Source organism: Pipra filicauda, unplaced genomic scaffold (assembly GCF_003945595.2).
Source record: "Pipra filicauda isolate LSUMZ 115617 unplaced genomic scaffold, ASM394559v2 scaffold115_size4368891_pilon, whole genome shotgun sequence".
In the NCBI taxonomy this organism is placed as follows: domain Eukaryota; kingdom Metazoa; phylum Chordata; class Aves; order Passeriformes; family Pipridae; genus Pipra; species Pipra filicauda.
In genome coordinates this window covers 1,165,855-1,182,214 of record NW_024103607.1, presented here as the reverse complement: position 1 = coordinate 1,182,214, position 16,360 = coordinate 1,165,855, and the positions used below count along the sequence as shown (strand labels likewise).

The 16,360-nt window shown below is 41.2% G+C and overlaps 1 protein-coding gene across 3 annotated transcripts in view; it reads left to right on the top strand.

The window, feature by feature from the left end:
- The first annotated feature begins 657 nt into the window (after positions 1-657).
- The window catches only part of TFDP1 (transcription factor Dp-1), a 39,958-nt gene continuing 24,255 nt past the window's right edge, over positions 658-16,360 (top strand). Inside the window, exons 1-3 of one of the 3 annotated variants that reach the window (XM_027743506.2) lie at positions 658-721; positions 2,116-2,200; positions 14,963-15,029. In XM_027743506.2, the coding sequence (XP_027599307.1) occupies positions 2,189-2,200; positions 14,963-15,029 (79 nt within the window). In that variant the 5' untranslated portion in view covers positions 658-721; positions 2,116-2,188. Of the gene's footprint in view, positions 722-1,195; positions 1,348-1,650; positions 2,201-14,962; positions 15,030-16,360 lie in introns of those variants that run through there. The other 2 variants (XM_027743505.2, XM_027743509.2) reach the window with 2 other exon arrangements.

Genomic DNA, 16,360 nt, shown 5'->3' with positions numbered 1-16,360 from the left:
TCCCCGTGCAGGCTCGGTAATGAGTGCAGAAGTGTGTGTGCCTTCCTCCCCATCAAGTAGCCTTGCATCTATCCCTATAAGCAACACAGTTTTTGAGCTTTTTGTGCTTTCCCGCACTTTCCACCATTACGGCCCTGCCTTTGCAGCCCCCCGCTAGGCATGCTGCAGGGTTTTCTGCCAAAATTTACTGGAGAATGATGTAATTACATCACACAACCCTTGCTAACATGCCCCGTTCCTGCGGCTGTCATGTACACAGAGGCTGCACAGCCTGGAGGTGCCTCACTTTTTTGGCGCAGGTCTGACCTAATTCAAGGTTGAGACTGTGCAGCCGCCCAAAGGGAAAACTTTCGCTTGGATTACCACAAAACGCCTAATTTTAGCAACGATAGCTGAGAGCGAAACTTCGCTCAAGTAACGGCCGGACAGAGCGCGATGAGGAAGCACCGGCAGCAGGATGTTGTGGCAACCGCCCTGCCCAGCCCAGCCCAGCCCGTCCCGTCCCGTCCCGTCCCGCTCCGCGGGCACCGCGCGGCAGGCGGGCGGGCGGGCGCGCGCTCGGGAGAAGGCGCGAAAATCCCGCGCATGCTCAGTGCGGCGCTCGCTGCGCGCCGTGGAGCGGCGGGCGGGCGGGTTGTGGCTTGGCCGCTCCGCGTGTGCCCGTGCGAGGCGCGCCGCGCCCGTGACGTCAGCGCGCAGCGTCAGGGGGACGCACAAAAGTGTAAGTTTATATTTTTTTTTTAAATTATTTTTAATTTATTTAAAAAAAAAAAAAAAAAAGAGAAAAGAGAAGAGGAAAGAGCGGCGGGAGGTCGCGCGCGCGGGGTCCGCGGAGGGGCCGCCGCCGCCGCCACTGGTTCAGCCGCATCCCCCCCCGTTCCCGCGGGCAGCCCCTCGGCGGCGGCGGGCAGGTGTGCGGGGCCGCGGCGTGCGGGGGTGGCCGGTCGGGAGCCCGCCGGGCGGGCGGCCGGCAGGGGCAGAGGCGCGCTGGGAAGTGACAGCCCACCGGGGTAGACCCTGTTCCCCCCGCACCCCCTCCCCGAAGCAAGGGGGGGTTGGGGGGCGGTCCCTGCCGGCCCCCTTCCCTCCCTCCCTCCCTCCCTCCCCCGTTCCCGGGCTGCCGATGTCGGTGTCCCGCCGCCTCCCCCCGCCCCTGCCCCCTCCCGCCAGGCCCGCGCAGCCGCCGCCGCACATGTGCAGTCGGGCGCCTCCGCAGCGGCAGCAGCAGAAGCGGCGGCAGCAGCGCGGCGGCGGCGGGCGGGGGGTGCTCCCGCTCCGCGCTCCGGGTCCCTATCTGGGGGCGGCGGCGGGGGATGGAGCCGGCTCTCTCTACCTTCGGCCGCTCAGGTGCAGGCAGCCCGCGCCCGAGGATGGGAGCGGCGGCGGGTGGGACGGCGGCGGGTCGGGCGGGATGGGGATGGGGACGGCGCGGACCCGCACCCCGCCCGCCGCCCCTTCCCCCGCCGCCGCCGGCGGTGCCGCCGGGCGCGTCCCCCCTTGCCCGCGCCCCCGCCGCCCAGGCGATTAGCGCGGCCCCTCGCTGCCGGGGGGAGGCGGCGCGGGGCTCAGGGCTCTGCCCGGGCGGTGAGGCCCCGGTCGGGGGGCGCGGGGTGCCCGGGGAGCGGAGGCGGCCGCCGGGCTGTGCCGCCCGGTGCGGCCGCGGCCCGTCCGCCTGCGAGGAGGAGGAGGAGAGCGGGGCTGGAAGGCCCCGGGGGGAGCTGCCCCTAGGGCCTACTTGTCCCTGCTGCTGGAAATGGGGGTGGGGAGCAGGAGGAGGAGGAGGAGGCCGTGATCGCTGCCCGCGCCCAGCGCTCGGTGCTGGAAGGGGCGCAGCTGGACAGGGACCGGCCCCCCGTGGGATCGGGTGCGGGCTGGGGGAAGGGCTCTGCCACGGCACAGCTCGCCCCCGCCGTCGGGGAAGGAGTGCCCCCCACACGTGAGCGTGGGGCTCAAGGGATGAAAAGGTGATGAAGGGAAACTTTTCCCTTTTTAAAAATGTGGCTTTTTTAAAAAAGAAACCTAAATTGTACGTGGTAGTAGTCGTTAATTTCAATTGTAAAAACTTTCCCTCCTTTTATTTTTTTACAACTGATGCTGTCTCTGCTTGTTTTGTAGAAAATAGCATCATTGTCCCTGTGTCCTGCAGCCGTCAAGATTTTAAGAGGACTGGTTTCTAGTCTTTGGTAACATGGCAAAAGATGTAAGTATATTTGTAGCACATGGAGCTCAGGGAATGCTTTTATTAACAAAAGCAAATGGGGTCATGCTTTATAGTAGCTGGCATTAATGAATATATAGAACTTTATCCATATCGTACATCAAGCCTAGGTTATGTTTTCCTGTAGACGTAACAGCATAAACCAGCTTCAGATCTGCAGCCATTTTTTCAGAGTATTTAATCCTAAGAATTCACTATGCTTATAACAGCACTTGGACTGTTGTCGTTATGTGTATTCATATTAAACACTAAACCAGCTTGGGTTTGGATTGGATTTAAAAAAACCCCAGCAAATATTGTTCAGATGACAGGGTTGTTGTCGACTAGCATTGCCTTTCTTGTGTTCAGAGAGGCATCATACATTCAAGGAAGTGAAGATGGTTCAGTCTCCATATGTGTTCATTGTTTATCTGTGTCTACCAAAAGATGCTTGTTAGTGTCTGTAAAAACAGGCTTGGGGAACTTTCAGCATAGACTTCCATTACCATTGGTGTTAAGGTTAGTGGCTTTGATTCTGTGGCCTGTCATGGAGCATGTTTGCTCTTTAACCATTCCAATACTTAAAAAAAAAGTTACAACATATTCTGCCTCTAAGATGTCAGTCATTGTTAATACCCAGTATAATTGGGCTTTCATGTTTTCTTAGTGAGAATAAGACAAGATACTACTCCGTATTCAAAAGGAAACCAACCCAAAAACAACAGCATGCAAGCTAAGGAGAACTAATACAACTCACTTCGTAGAACAGCAGGTTGCAATCTAATGTGGGCTGTTGTAGCTTTGAAATAGCAAGAATTTCCATGAAAGAGGAATTGGTTTAAAAAATTAATCTTGTAGGAAATTTTAGTAGCTCAACTGAAAAACATCTTAATGTGGGGAGAAGCAACCAGAAAATACGTAGTCACTCAAAGCTTGCCTGGAAGAGATAAGGGTGGCCGAGTACATTACAGATAGCAGAGTTCAGGGAACGATAGGCTGTATAAGCGGGAAGAAAATGAAAGAGGAGTGTTGGACTAGGAGATGAAATTGAAACAGTTCAAAGTAATTTAGATACCGAAGTACATTTGTTTTATATTAAGTTTTGGGAGAGATATCAACTAAGTGAAGAAGTGCTAGCACCTAGAAATACAGGTGAATATCCTAGAAGGTCTAGGGGAGCAAAATGAGAATAAGACATTTAAGAACAAGCCTCATTTTTGAAAGATGTAGTTTATTCTAGAAAAGAGAGTAGTTAAGGAAGGAATAACAGGATAACATACGTTATAGTAAACTTCAGAAATTAAAGAAGAAATTGCTTTTAGTGTCTTTATTACAGGAATTAATAAGCTGAATTTGAAGAAAGTTAAAATCAGGTCAAGTTTTAGGTAAAATTTTAAGTGTACTTGAGCACTGGAATAGCTGAGGTAGCTAGAAAGGCTGTGAAATCTTAACTGAATATTGTCTAACCTGTTCTTAGAAACCTCTGCACATACTTGAATTGTGCTTCAGGAAAGAAAGATAGACTGCTTACCTTTTTGCAGACTATTGCATACCCACCATTACATGATGTCTAAAATGTGTAGCGTATGCTGGGAAATTTTAAATTTCCGCATCTGATTATAGACCCATCTAGTTTTGGTTTAATACTATGAAATAGAGGTGCTAATTGGTATACCACTTGTTTTGATTTTCAAGGAGGAAGAGAATTTTCCCCATTTTTTTGTTCAAAATCTAAGTTCTTTTCCAAGCCGCATAATGGAATTAAGCGTGATCGAGACAGTATCACTAAATTTCTGGGCAATGAGTCTTTAAAAACCTGTGTTGCTGTAAATTTAAACATTCTGACATGAAAATACTGCTGTGATTAATGTCTTGTGGTTCTGCCATGTCACCTATCAAGTGCTCAGTCTGTGAGATGTAGTGGTGAAGAAGATGGCAAAGTTGATGAATGCCCCCGCCCCTTCCTTCCCTTTTTCTCAGCATAGCTGAGATGGCTAAACTGGGAAGAAGGGCTGTGCTGCTACAGTCCTGAGTCTGGGCTTCAGGTGGCATTTACATGACCAGGGATGCCTCTGTGCTCCAGCCTGGGAGCACAGGCGTGATGTGCATCCCACTGCTGTTCTGTGCTGCCGGGGCCAGCGGGGCCATGGTGACAGCGGGGCCATGGTGACAGCGGGGCCATGGTGACAGCGGAGCAGGGAGCCCGACAGAAAGGGAAGGTGTGTAGACAGGGCACCACAACGCGACATGCTCCTGCTTAACCCTTCTTCCTACCTGCTGCACGAGAGCACTTTCCCTTTTGTTTCTCTTTTCCAGTTCTTCCAATACCTCTTTATAAATACTGCATTTTGATAAGATCTGTTAGAAAAGTCAAATACTTGTAAAAGTTTGCAGACTGAGACTTTGCTGGATAATTGAACAAATGGGGACCATGATGGAGAGTATTGGCAAACCCAAGAAAATTTGTTTTATAAAGGATTAAATATTTACCAAAGTACTGATCATGTAAGCTGGCAGAATAATGCTTATGACTATTTGATGCAAGCCTAAATTCTACAAAATATTGCTTTGATATGTATCCCTCTAATGCTTTTCAGACTGTATAGTCAAGACAAAATAAGCAACAAAACATTGAGGTTTTAATTTTATTTTTTTTCTCCCCAAATTACTTCAGTTGCCTTGGCAGCAGTCAGGAAGCTGTGAAGGGGGGCAGAAAAGGTATATTCATATGTAGCTCCTTAATTAAAAGCTGCAGGTGGACTTTAAAATCGTAAGTAGTGGTATAGCTGGATAAGTTGAAAAATAATAATGGAAAAAGAGAAATACTTGCTTGTGAATGTTAAAGTATCTGTGCATATATGTCAATTTATGTTTTGGGTAGGAGATCTGGAATGCAGTAAAGGTAAACAGGGGAAGAGAGGAGCACTCATTTTCCAGTGTGATCTGGTAATAACATTGAGCACAGCCATTTTTGAGTTTGTGTAAATGAGCACTGTGCGGAGCTGAGAAGCAATTCTAACAGAATTGGGCAAATACGGTATATCACATTCAGTTCAGGAGATCTTAGTTCCTGGAAACACTTTACTGTTTGTGCAATTTAAAGAAACAATGAAAAAACCCGTGCGTGGACAAGAGAACACTGGTTGCCGTATCTGAAGGACTTGTGTGTCTTGGGAGTGGGATCATTGAATTTCCTCCCAAGAGTCTTAATGACAAGGTGAGGTCAGTAGGATTGGGTGCAGTTTGACTTGTAGCTTTGCACTGTTTGGGAAATTCCTTGGTCATCGCATACAGGTAACCTCCAGAAACTCTAGGTTAGCCAGAATTCCTCTTTGTGGTTAATCAGTGTCAGTCTCTAAGAGTTTGCTGTATCTACTGTAAACTCTTTCACTGCTGGTGCCTTCCAGAAGAAATGTGGCACCTTCCAGGCAGGAGCTGGAAGAGCCAAATGTACACACCGAGGTCCTCAGCTGACTTGTGCTGCTCACTGGATTCATGCGATTAATAGTTGGGTGGGAAGAGCAGCTCCCTAGGGGAAATGATGACCTGCCCATCCTCGACATGCTTAAAATTAAGCAGGATGCAGCATGGAATGAAGGAGCAGGAATTACTGTAGCGAGAGAGTGAATTTGATAACTTTTTTTTTTCCAGCTTCCAGTATAAGACTGAGGACTACTTGCTGGCCACTTTTATATTCAGTTACATGTTGAGAATTATCTGTAAATTTAAATGATAAATTTTAGCATCAATGGTTAATATACCTTCCACTACTAAATTAACAGTTTCTGTAGCATGGCTGAAGATCCAACTTGTGGTGACCCTGTTTCTCCTCTCAGTTACTTCGGTTGCACTGTTGAGGCTGCTCGAGCAGCCATTAGAGAAGCTTGTGGATGTTTTCTTGAAAATCCAGTGTTGCATAGGAAAAAGAAGCAGGAGCAATGGGGTTTATTTTTTGCTGCATTTCCATACTCTTAACACAACAACTTGCAGGAACTGTATCTATTATGAGGAGTAGTCTAATGCATGTGTTCCAGTGAGTATTGAGAAGAAAGGGGCTAGACAAAATGAATGAGCATGATTCCTTCTGCTCTCAAAAAGTATGTGTAAATGAAACATTCTTACCTAGTAGCTGTTTTTTGTGATTGTTTCAGTTGTTCACCATCATCGCATAGGCTGTTTCAAGTTATTTAAAAAATAATTTGTACACAAAGAACATGGAGTTGAAAACTAATTTAAGAAACTTTTTGAACTGACGCACCACTGTTAGCCTTCAGAATTTCTCACAGACTAAAATATCTTTCTTGAGAGCTGTTCTTGAGTTACTGTTTCATAGGTTGCTGGCAGTGGTGTTGGCTTTGGAACTGCTTGTTCTAAAATTAGAATGTTTAATTTATTTTTAAAAATTATATTGTCATCTTTTGCTTGAATTGCTTTATTAGGGATTTTTCTCTCGGTCCCTAGTTTGCATAAAAATTATTGTATCTCTTTAGTTTTTCATGGTGCTTTTATGAATCTTACTGAGGAGTAGCTATGGCCCGTGTATCCAATTTAGCAAAGGAAGCCGTGTGCACATGTGTAAATATGAGGACAGCATATGAGAAATTGTGCCTGCACAAAGTTCAACACCTCATCTAACATTACTTTTTAAGAGATCTAGAGATGCATGGATTAACGTTGAGTTTATTTTAACTGAGAATTCAGAATACATTCAGGCATGTAATTATTTCAGTGAATTATTTCACAGTATTAGTAAATATTTTGCTCAAAGAATATTTTAAAAAATAGCAAAGTGATTTCTTAGCACAGCTTTACTGGATAGGTTAGTAGGTCTGCTATATTTGTGGAAGCTAATAGATCTGTGCTTCTGTATTACTAATTTTGCCAGAATACCACAGAAGTTGTACTTTTTAATGGCTTTCTTGGGGTACTTCTGCATGAATCTTGAACACGTCTGAAAAAGCTATGTTTTGGATGGATTAAAGAAAAAGAACCTAATGGAAGTAGGAAAAATACACATTTTGGACCTTCTTTGCATGATACACTTTCAATCCCTAGAAAGTATTGAATAGTCTTCAAAACATTTTTCAGACTTTTCTTAAAATACCAGCGTGTATTTTTTCTTTCATGTTTATTTTTGGTAATGTACTGGGAATTTCAGTGAGGCGGACTAGAGGAGTTAAGTCTTTGAGGAAAGTCAAGTGGTCATGCACTTTTTTTGATATCATTTTAGTTCAGTGGCTTCTCAGTAGCTTGATCTGTCTGCCTTTAGTTAGTTCTAACATGTTCAGAAGTTTGCAAACTGAAGATGAAATAATATTATGAAATTAGGTCATCTAAAAAGGTGTCTTTGGGATTTTGAATGTTGTTAATTGTTTTTAATGTACTTTTTCAAAGAAGGCAAAAGGAAAGTGATCTTTAAGCTCTCCTTTTTATATTCCAAGTACACAATCAGAGCTCTCCTTTTTTTGCTATATTGGTTTGTATTATAAACTCAGGAAACAGCAACTCAGAAGTTGCGTGTCACCTCGACATTTTTTTTGTTTAAATAAAGTGTTTTCTTGTAGCCTTTAAGGGTTAAACTTTATTAATTGGATGTGTTGGTTAATGATAGTGGCTCTATGTAGGTATATTCTAGTATTTTACTGAGTAACTACACTGTACTGACAACATGCTCAACAAAAAGGTATCTTTTAAAAGTTAAGTTAGGCTAGGGATTACTTGTTTTAGTGTTTGTATTTGGTTGCTTGGGTATCTATTAATGGATATTTATTATAGCTAATTAGGAGTGGGAGGAAGACTGGGCTGGTCTCTGCCAAGTGTTCTCTGTGTTGAAGTGGTTCTCAGATAGCAGACTTGATATTAAAAATTGCCAGTGGTCCATATTCCCCAAAAATGCTTCTAGCTGCTTGTCTTGTGTTACATTACAGTTGCTAAGGGTTCTAGTATTGCATTAATGGTCACACAGACTTGCTTGAAAATTATGCTGTGGGCCATTGTGTTCTCACAATATGCTGATAAGGAGATCAGTGAGGCAAATGGTTTTAGAAGGGGTCCGGTTGATTTCAGCTGTGGTTCAGATGCTGTTGAACAAGCTGCTGTTAAAATTTGGTTTGGCTGGAAAAACAAAAATCTGAAAGGTCAAATCTAGAATGATTGCAGGAGCTGGTTGTGGAAATGGCTGCTGCTGGTACCTCTGCACATGGGTATTTAGTCCAGGAGGACACGAACAATGATTTTTATTTTCTGATTAGTTTATGTGCTAGAAGTGGTACTATATTCTCCAGTAGGAATCTTGTATTCAATTTTGCTTTGTTACTATAGCTTCACAGTTAGTTTTGGGGTTATCAGCTTTAAATTTTGCAAAGATTGTATCACTTCAGCAATTGAATTACTGTAAGAAACAACACCGTGTAATGACTTTAACTCTTGAGGTGTTTTTGATCTGTTGGCTGCTTAGACAGGACTGCTATTTGACTCGTCTTCAAAATGAGTTCTTCATTTAATTTTTACTGAATTCGAGATGTGTTGCTCTTTTCAGAAAGAACAGCCAAGAAAGCTAATGGTCTCGACGTACTCTGCAATAAGGGAGACCTCAGGTGTCATTTTGTGTATTACTCAGTGTCCAACTTAACTGCAGTGTCAGCAGAGCCTATATTCAGATGAAGATCAACAAGGCTTAACTGAGCTACTGACCTGTATTTAGCTTTTTACCTTCACAGTCTTGTTATATCCAGATCTTTATTATCTGGTGCTTTGACCTTGCTGAGTTAATGTGCTAAAAATTCAAAGATACTTTTTGGAAAGCTCATTTGTATGGTGTAGCTCATTGCTGAGTGGTTGACAGACACAATAATCTTGAAGATGTTGCGTGAAATGAGGATGTGGTATGGTGAAATCTGTTTCAGAAGAAGGCTACTGAGACACAGGAAAATAACATCTGAGAATTGTGAAGGATTGGACTCCTATAGTCTGCCTTAAAAAGTTTGTATGTTGCTTATACAGTAAAGGCTTAATTTGTAAAATGAAATTCAAATATTTTAAATTTTAAAACTTTTTCCTTTCCTACAATCCTCCTTCGCTTGACATTTTGATTGCCTTTTAAGTTTTGCAACAAATGAATTGGATGTCCCATAAAAATAGTCTTTTACAGTTGTCTAGTAATTCATTCCTGGAGCATGTTTGTTTTGGTCCCTGTATGAGAGGAGAATCCAATGGGAAAAGCGGTTAATTATCATCTTGTTAAAAATGACATTTGCTTATGGATAGGGGTGAAAAAAGGAATAAAGGTTGTTTAAGCAGCCTTAAAATAAGATTGCTTATTTCTGGTTTTAAGCTTTTCTACGCTTTGAAGGTGTACTAATATTCTGTTGCTTCTTGATGCTGAAATAAAGCAAACAAGAAAGAGAACTATATTGTCAATGAAGTGGCCCATAGTAAAATTGCATGGCCTAGGCCTTTACATTTATTGCCTTTAAAATGACTAGGGATTGTCATTTCTGTAGATCAAGTTAGGTGCACTTTTGCACAAGATGGGTGGTTTTTTGTAGACAGCAGAGGCATGCTTCTGGTCATAGAATTGTGGAATGGTTAAGGTTGGAAAAGACCTTTAAGATCATGAAGTCCAATTGTCAACCCAGGACCATGAAATGCCTTGGACAAGTTCTGTTTGGAAATACTTTTCCTTCCCAATTTCTCCATTTTCTGATTCTGTCTTCAGTACTTCTTTCCCAATTTATTTTGAACTTTTCAGTCTGAGTCCCAGCTTATTTCCCTTTTCAGTCGTAGTTTAGAATAGATTGTATTTGTTTTCCCACTTCCCGTGCTCTTCCCTTCTTGTCACAGGATTTGATCTCTTTGCTCTGTTAAAGCTCTTTCTTAATTTCTCATCAGATGTATTGCCTGCAGTTTTTCAGTGACTCAGTTTCTCTACCTCAGCTCTTAATTTGCCATCTTCCATCTGATTTTGTAGCTCACTTTTTGTATCTTTCCTTGCCAGTCCCAAAACTGTTTTTCTGACTGTCCCACTCTGACTCCCATTCTTTAACCATTGTTGTATATTTGGCACCCACGTCTCTTGTTGTGCAACCCAGTTCTGTGCCTCAATCTAATGTGCTTAATCTGCGCTTAGCAACTGAAAATTTCTGTTCTGAGAAATAACCTTTTAGCAGATACCTCTGTTTCCACATATCTTTACCATTTTGCTCTTCTTTCAGCTCTTTTTCAGGGAGTATACTTAAAACGAACTCATTACCTAGAAGCAAGGTAGAAAAGGTATTTCTGTGGCAGAAAATCATCCTTCTCTTCCCTATATTTACTTAAAGCAGTGGGAGAGACCTTCCTCTCAGGTTAAATCTGATATACAGAACACGTGTACTTGTTCAGTTTGATTTTCCTCATTCAAGCTTCTTGCTCTTATAGGTTGCTTGTCCTTTAGTCCAAGTTCATCTTGCATATTTTCTGTTTAGTTTAAAGGTTTAGAAAATAATTTCTTGCCAATTTTTACTAAGAAATAAGTTGCAAGGCTTAAAAGCTGTGGAAGACATTATCTTTTTGTTGTAAGGGTGTTGATTTTCTAGTGCATAACTTCAGAGACTGCAAATATGAGCTTGTTAGTAAGATACTAAATTATTCTCTGATAGTCTGCCCCAAGGGGTCTTTTTAATAACTGAAATTCTCTGCATTTTTAGCAAATTTTGTTTCAGATTAACTTCAATCCCAACAATAAGTTTTTTCCCCGATTTCCAGCTTTTCAGGCTGAGGCAAGTTGTGCTTTTCAGCTTTTATATGTAAACAAAACAAAAACAGACTTTCTGGTCCTTATGACTGATGATGATCTCATAGCAGGCCAGAGCTAACTTCAGTTGAATTTTTGATTTGTTTAGCTTGCCAGTTGATTTCTTTTCCTTAGGAGCTTTGAATGATGTGCTGAGACAAAACCTTGATGATGGTTTGGATTTTTACTCCAGCATAACTTCTGCAGTTCAAATTACCAGATTTACTAATTTATTCAATGGACTTTAACCTCCTTTCCTGTGATGTGTGGAAAGATCTTAAGTAGTTATTACAGTTTAGATGCTATGGTGGGTGTCAAAAGCTATTTTTTTAAATAATTATTTATTTTGTTGTAATATGTAAAGGATAAAGGTTGTGCCTGTATCTGTAGCCTGTTCAACGTACCAGGGATTTCGTTCCACAGAGAAGTAGACGTAACCAACATGTCTCTTTGATGAGGAAAGCTATGCTCAATTGCGAAATTGCAAGCACTTAATAAACTTTCAGAATCAGATATTAAAAGCATGAAATTATTTCAAGAAGCCCTGGCATCATCATCAAAGGAAGTAACACATCTTGAAATTGAGAATTGTGAGAAGATAAGAAGAAAATATGGAATATGAAAAAAATTGCAGTGAAAAATAGTAAAAATCAAAATATGTTGTTATAAGCAGCTTGATAGGGCCTGAAAACTGTGCATTTTCTCATCAGAAAATAGAATTTCCTTAATGTCTAGACCCTTCTTGACAGAAGATAACCTTTCCATTGGGAAAATCCAGTACTTACTGCTGAGTGGGGTTTTCTTGGTGGTAATTTTTGGTTTGGTTTGGTTTTTTTGTTCTGGTTTGTTTTTTGGGGGGTTGGGTTTTGTTTAGTTGGGTTTTGGTGTTGTTTATTTTGCTCATTGTGAATCTGTGACTATAATATAGCTAATGAGAGCTATAGTCACATTTTCCTCTGTTTTCTTTCTTTCTTTTGGGCACTGTGCTATGTAGGTTCCAGAGGAGTAATCCTGGTGCCTCCTCCAAAATAACCTGGCTTGAAAAATAGGAGGCATTTCCTTGAAATACACACTGAGAGGTCTTTTGCTTAGTATTTCCATTTTAGAACAGAGACACCAACATTTTTTATGGGATGGAAGTTTTGCTCTTCCATTTTCTCTCACCAAAAGCTTGTATCCAGTGTTAAATTTTGATAACCTTAGAATTAAGCAGCGTAACCAAAAGTGTGAAGAGCATACTGAGGCTGGAATAACAGAATTTTCACTAGAAGTCAGTTTTTACTGTGAATAATAGCATCTGAGGGTGCTGTTTGCTGTGGGATTCATAATATTGTTTCCATATAGCTTTCTCGGACTCTTCCCTGGGCATACTCTTACAAATTAGTTGAATATTTACCAGCCATTTTAACTGATAGAGCTGAACCTTTAGTAAGACACTGGTGTGGACAGGTGGTGGAACTATAATGGCTGTACTCTTCATCAGTATTGTGGTCCATTAGGGGATTCTTCTTGTTGTTTGGTGATTACCATTCTCTGATTTTTCCAAAATTGTCTTCTCTTATTGATTAAAAGCTGTGTTTTTCCTAAATGTTCTGTGTTTTGTCAGTGACTTGCGTCATTTCAGTCACACAAAAGCACAGTCCAGGGCATGTAGCACTAACCTGACCCTTTGTAATGCCAGGTTAGATTATGGGTTTTGGAGTGGCACATTGTTTTGGATAATATTTTTTCACTGTATGTTTTACTTATGTAAAAGAAAACTTGGAGCTTATGAGATTACTTGTTACTATGATGGTGGTTGGTTGAGTACTTAAAGATAAAATAATTGAATAGAAATAGTTATATTGGAGTCATTCTAGTTTAAAAAAAGTAGAAAATGGAAGGGACCAATAAGTAACTGATTACTGAATTGCCTAATTTTCTGGTTACTGAAATAATGATTTGCATTAATACTTGAATTTACTGAATATCACAGCTTAAATATTTGATTTTGCAGTATCACTGTAACTGACATGCGAACCTGATGCAGATTTGCTTTTGCATATTAAACCAATGAATGAATTTAATAGTTCAAAATTATTGAATTCGTGTGCTTCTTAAAAGAAAGACATTACAGATTAAAATAGACATTTTCTTGGTGGTTTTCTGATCAAAACTGCAATATATTAAATGCTTTTCTAGCCTCATTGATATGTTTTTTTATTCTCGTGGAAAAGAGGATTTGCAAGAGTCCTGATACAAGCCTCTTCTTTCTGCCGTTGAATAGAAACTGAAGTAGTGCTCTTAAAGAAATGATGACAATGAGACTGCACTTCCTGCATGGTTTAACACTTGTTGTGAAATTTAGGTAGAATGGCAGTATAAGGTAACACTTACCCAGAAATTCTTCTTCATATGTTACATGAGGTTTCAGTGTTCTGGAATGTCAAGTTGCCATAGAGTGGTGGCTCTAAAAACATGTCTGTACACAATACTGATTTCATATTGATGAGTATACCTTTTTCTTTGAAAGTACTTGATATAGACTGTTGCCCTTCTGAATTATGTAGTTGTGTGATAAGGAGTTAGATTTATAAAAAGTTCTGGTGCCTGGGAATAGGGCGATGGAGCTGTCATTTGTTCAAGTGGACCTTTGAAATCCCTGTTGTGGGCAAGATGGAGAATGGGAGTACTGGAAAGTTGTTGTAGTCTCCCTAAAACTATGCTGTTGTGTTACTTTTGAGGGTGGAAAGTAGGGAAATGGAGGACAGAACTGTCACAGGCTCTTCATTCTACTTCTCACTTCTCCTGTCTCCTTACTTAGGTTTTCTTTGTGCCACCAGGTCCTCATTGCTGCCATGCCATTACAGGCCACTGCTCTTCATGCTTGCCTTAGCAAAATTTCTCTTCTGCTGACTTCCCAGACTGTCCCCAGTGCTCAGTCATCTTATCTTGCCCCTTCCCTCCCCACCCAGTTCACTGAGGAAAGTTTCCTGTTTCCTAAAGTTTCCTAAAGTTCCGTCTCTCTTGTAAGAAATCCTTGGTGTGATACACCTGGATAATAACGGCACCACAGCATCCTCTAGTGGCTTTCTTGGCTTGCCAAACTTCTGGCATATCGTAAGTAGGGCTCTTCGGGTAGACTTCTAGGTGAGAAGCTTTGCTGCTGACTGGCAGCAAACCACTTGATTCTTTCTCGAAGATTGTCAGCAACCTGCACGTACCTGCTATGCACAAAATGCAGCTAAGGATTTTTCAGCCTCTTTAACACCACATGCTTAACTATGGTTAAGTGCATGCGTTGGTTTTATTGCTGTTGTTTCTAAATGGAAACAATGTTTGTCCTGTGTTAATTAATTTTGTTTTCAGGACTGTTTTGTCTACAGATACCAAGAAATTGCGCATCAAGTGTTCTCTATCAAAAAAATTAATCGTATTTTAAAAAATAACTTGTACAGTGAGCTTTCTCAAAGGATTGTGATGACTTTATACACTTTCAGGTCACCATATAGTTCTGTCACTTCAGACCTTTATATTCTGATCTTTAAAAATATAACAATTGAAAAGCTCAAGATGTTTCTTCTTAATGACTTTTTTTATGATTAAAAAGGCCCACGGCACTCTCTACCCCCTCTGCTGTTTTTGCTATAACGTTATTACCTTTTGTGGCAGGTAAATAGTATGTACACAGAGAAAGGTGTAGTTGCAGATGTCAGTGGTTCAGATTAGAAGGGTACTCAGCCATCTGTTAAAACAGTGCGTGTACACTCCTTAAGACAGAATAGCAAAGTGGGTGTAAACTGGTTTTCTACTTGCTTTTTAAGAAGTATTTATAAAATCAAGGCTTTAAAATTTGACAAATACTGTACCACAAACAGTGCCATTACATAGCAGCTGAATTGTGACAAAATGCGAGTGGTTGCAGTAGAGGCTTCTGGTATGATGCCTTTCATCTTTAACAATAAAAGCCTGTATGTGGTTGTAAATTTAATCAAAGTTACTTTCTTTAACAGGCTGGACTAATTGAAGCCAATGGAGAGCTTAAGGTGTTTATAGACCAAAACCTAAGTCCTGGAAAAGGTAAGAACACGGTTTTTAGTAATATTTTCCATTTCTTGATTTTTAGTAGTTATGCAAATTGCTGGCTTTAAACTGTTTTCTTAGCATAGTTTCTGTAAAACTTTTCTTAGGTTATATAACCAGCAAGCAAACTGTAGATTTTCTGTGGTTTATAATTGTCTTAAAACTTTATGTGAAGTTCAGTGGTAGTTCATCATCCCATGTGTGATCTTCTCATTAGTGTAGCTTGTGTTTAACCATAAAGACCAGGATGTTCTAAAACGTGTTTTGTGGCACTGAGTTTTAACCAATGGAAAAAAAAATGCTGGGGTGAAGAAGTTTAAAATGGGCTATGACAGTTTTTATGATAGTGCATCTTTATGCTAATGCAAGCTTATCTCAAACTATATTGTGAACAGAACTCTCTTGGACTTGCAGATAATGCCTGTGCATGTATGATAATGTAATGTAATCAAGCAATTTTAATAAAACACAGGTTATAAATTGGAACTTGAATTCGATATGTAAGAGTTTGGTTTGCTTCACAGTCATCTGACAATTTATTTTAGTGTAATGGCCATTTTCTTTTGTTGTTGCTTCCAAATGATGACAGTCTGGTTTATTCTTATGTGTGACAGATGGTGTCCTTTGATAGGCTGTATGAAGTAGGGTTAAATTTACATTAGGACAGTCACCTACTTGCTGTCTGATGCTTTCATAAACCTTACTGTTGACAAATCTATTGAACTTCATGCATTGTTGGATTATGCTGGTACACTCAGATTAACCTGTACTCCGTTTCAGGTGAACTCTGTTAGTATGACTGCTCTAGTATTTTATGTACCATTTCAAGAAACCCATTTAGTTTCTGTCACCACCACTAGGTACATCAGGTTTGTTATTAGAAGCTCACTAGACTCTCTCTTTGACATTCCTTCGTCTAAAATATACATTGATTTGCTAAAGGGAGGTGTCCAGCTGATCTTCCCTGTTCTGCTTTTGGTGGTGAGGGCATTAAGCGTTGAATAATGATACGTCTTAACTGGTCCAGGTGTAAACACAGTCACACACCCCTGAGCAGAAGTGTGCAGGTAGGTACCTGATCCTTAACAGCTGTACCATGTGCCCTACCCCTATGGGCAGTAAAACTTGTGGTTTTGTTAGGGCAGATACTTAGCAGGGTGCATTTTACACCCACATAGGTGTCTGTGTCTAGACCCTGTTACAGTCAGTGGAGAGCTAGTCAAAACAGTGCAGTCTAGATAGCAGGAATTGGAAATTTGACTCTTTAATTATTACATAGTTCTTAAAGTGGGCAAAATAGAGGCCGTTTTATTGCTTACAGAATTTTT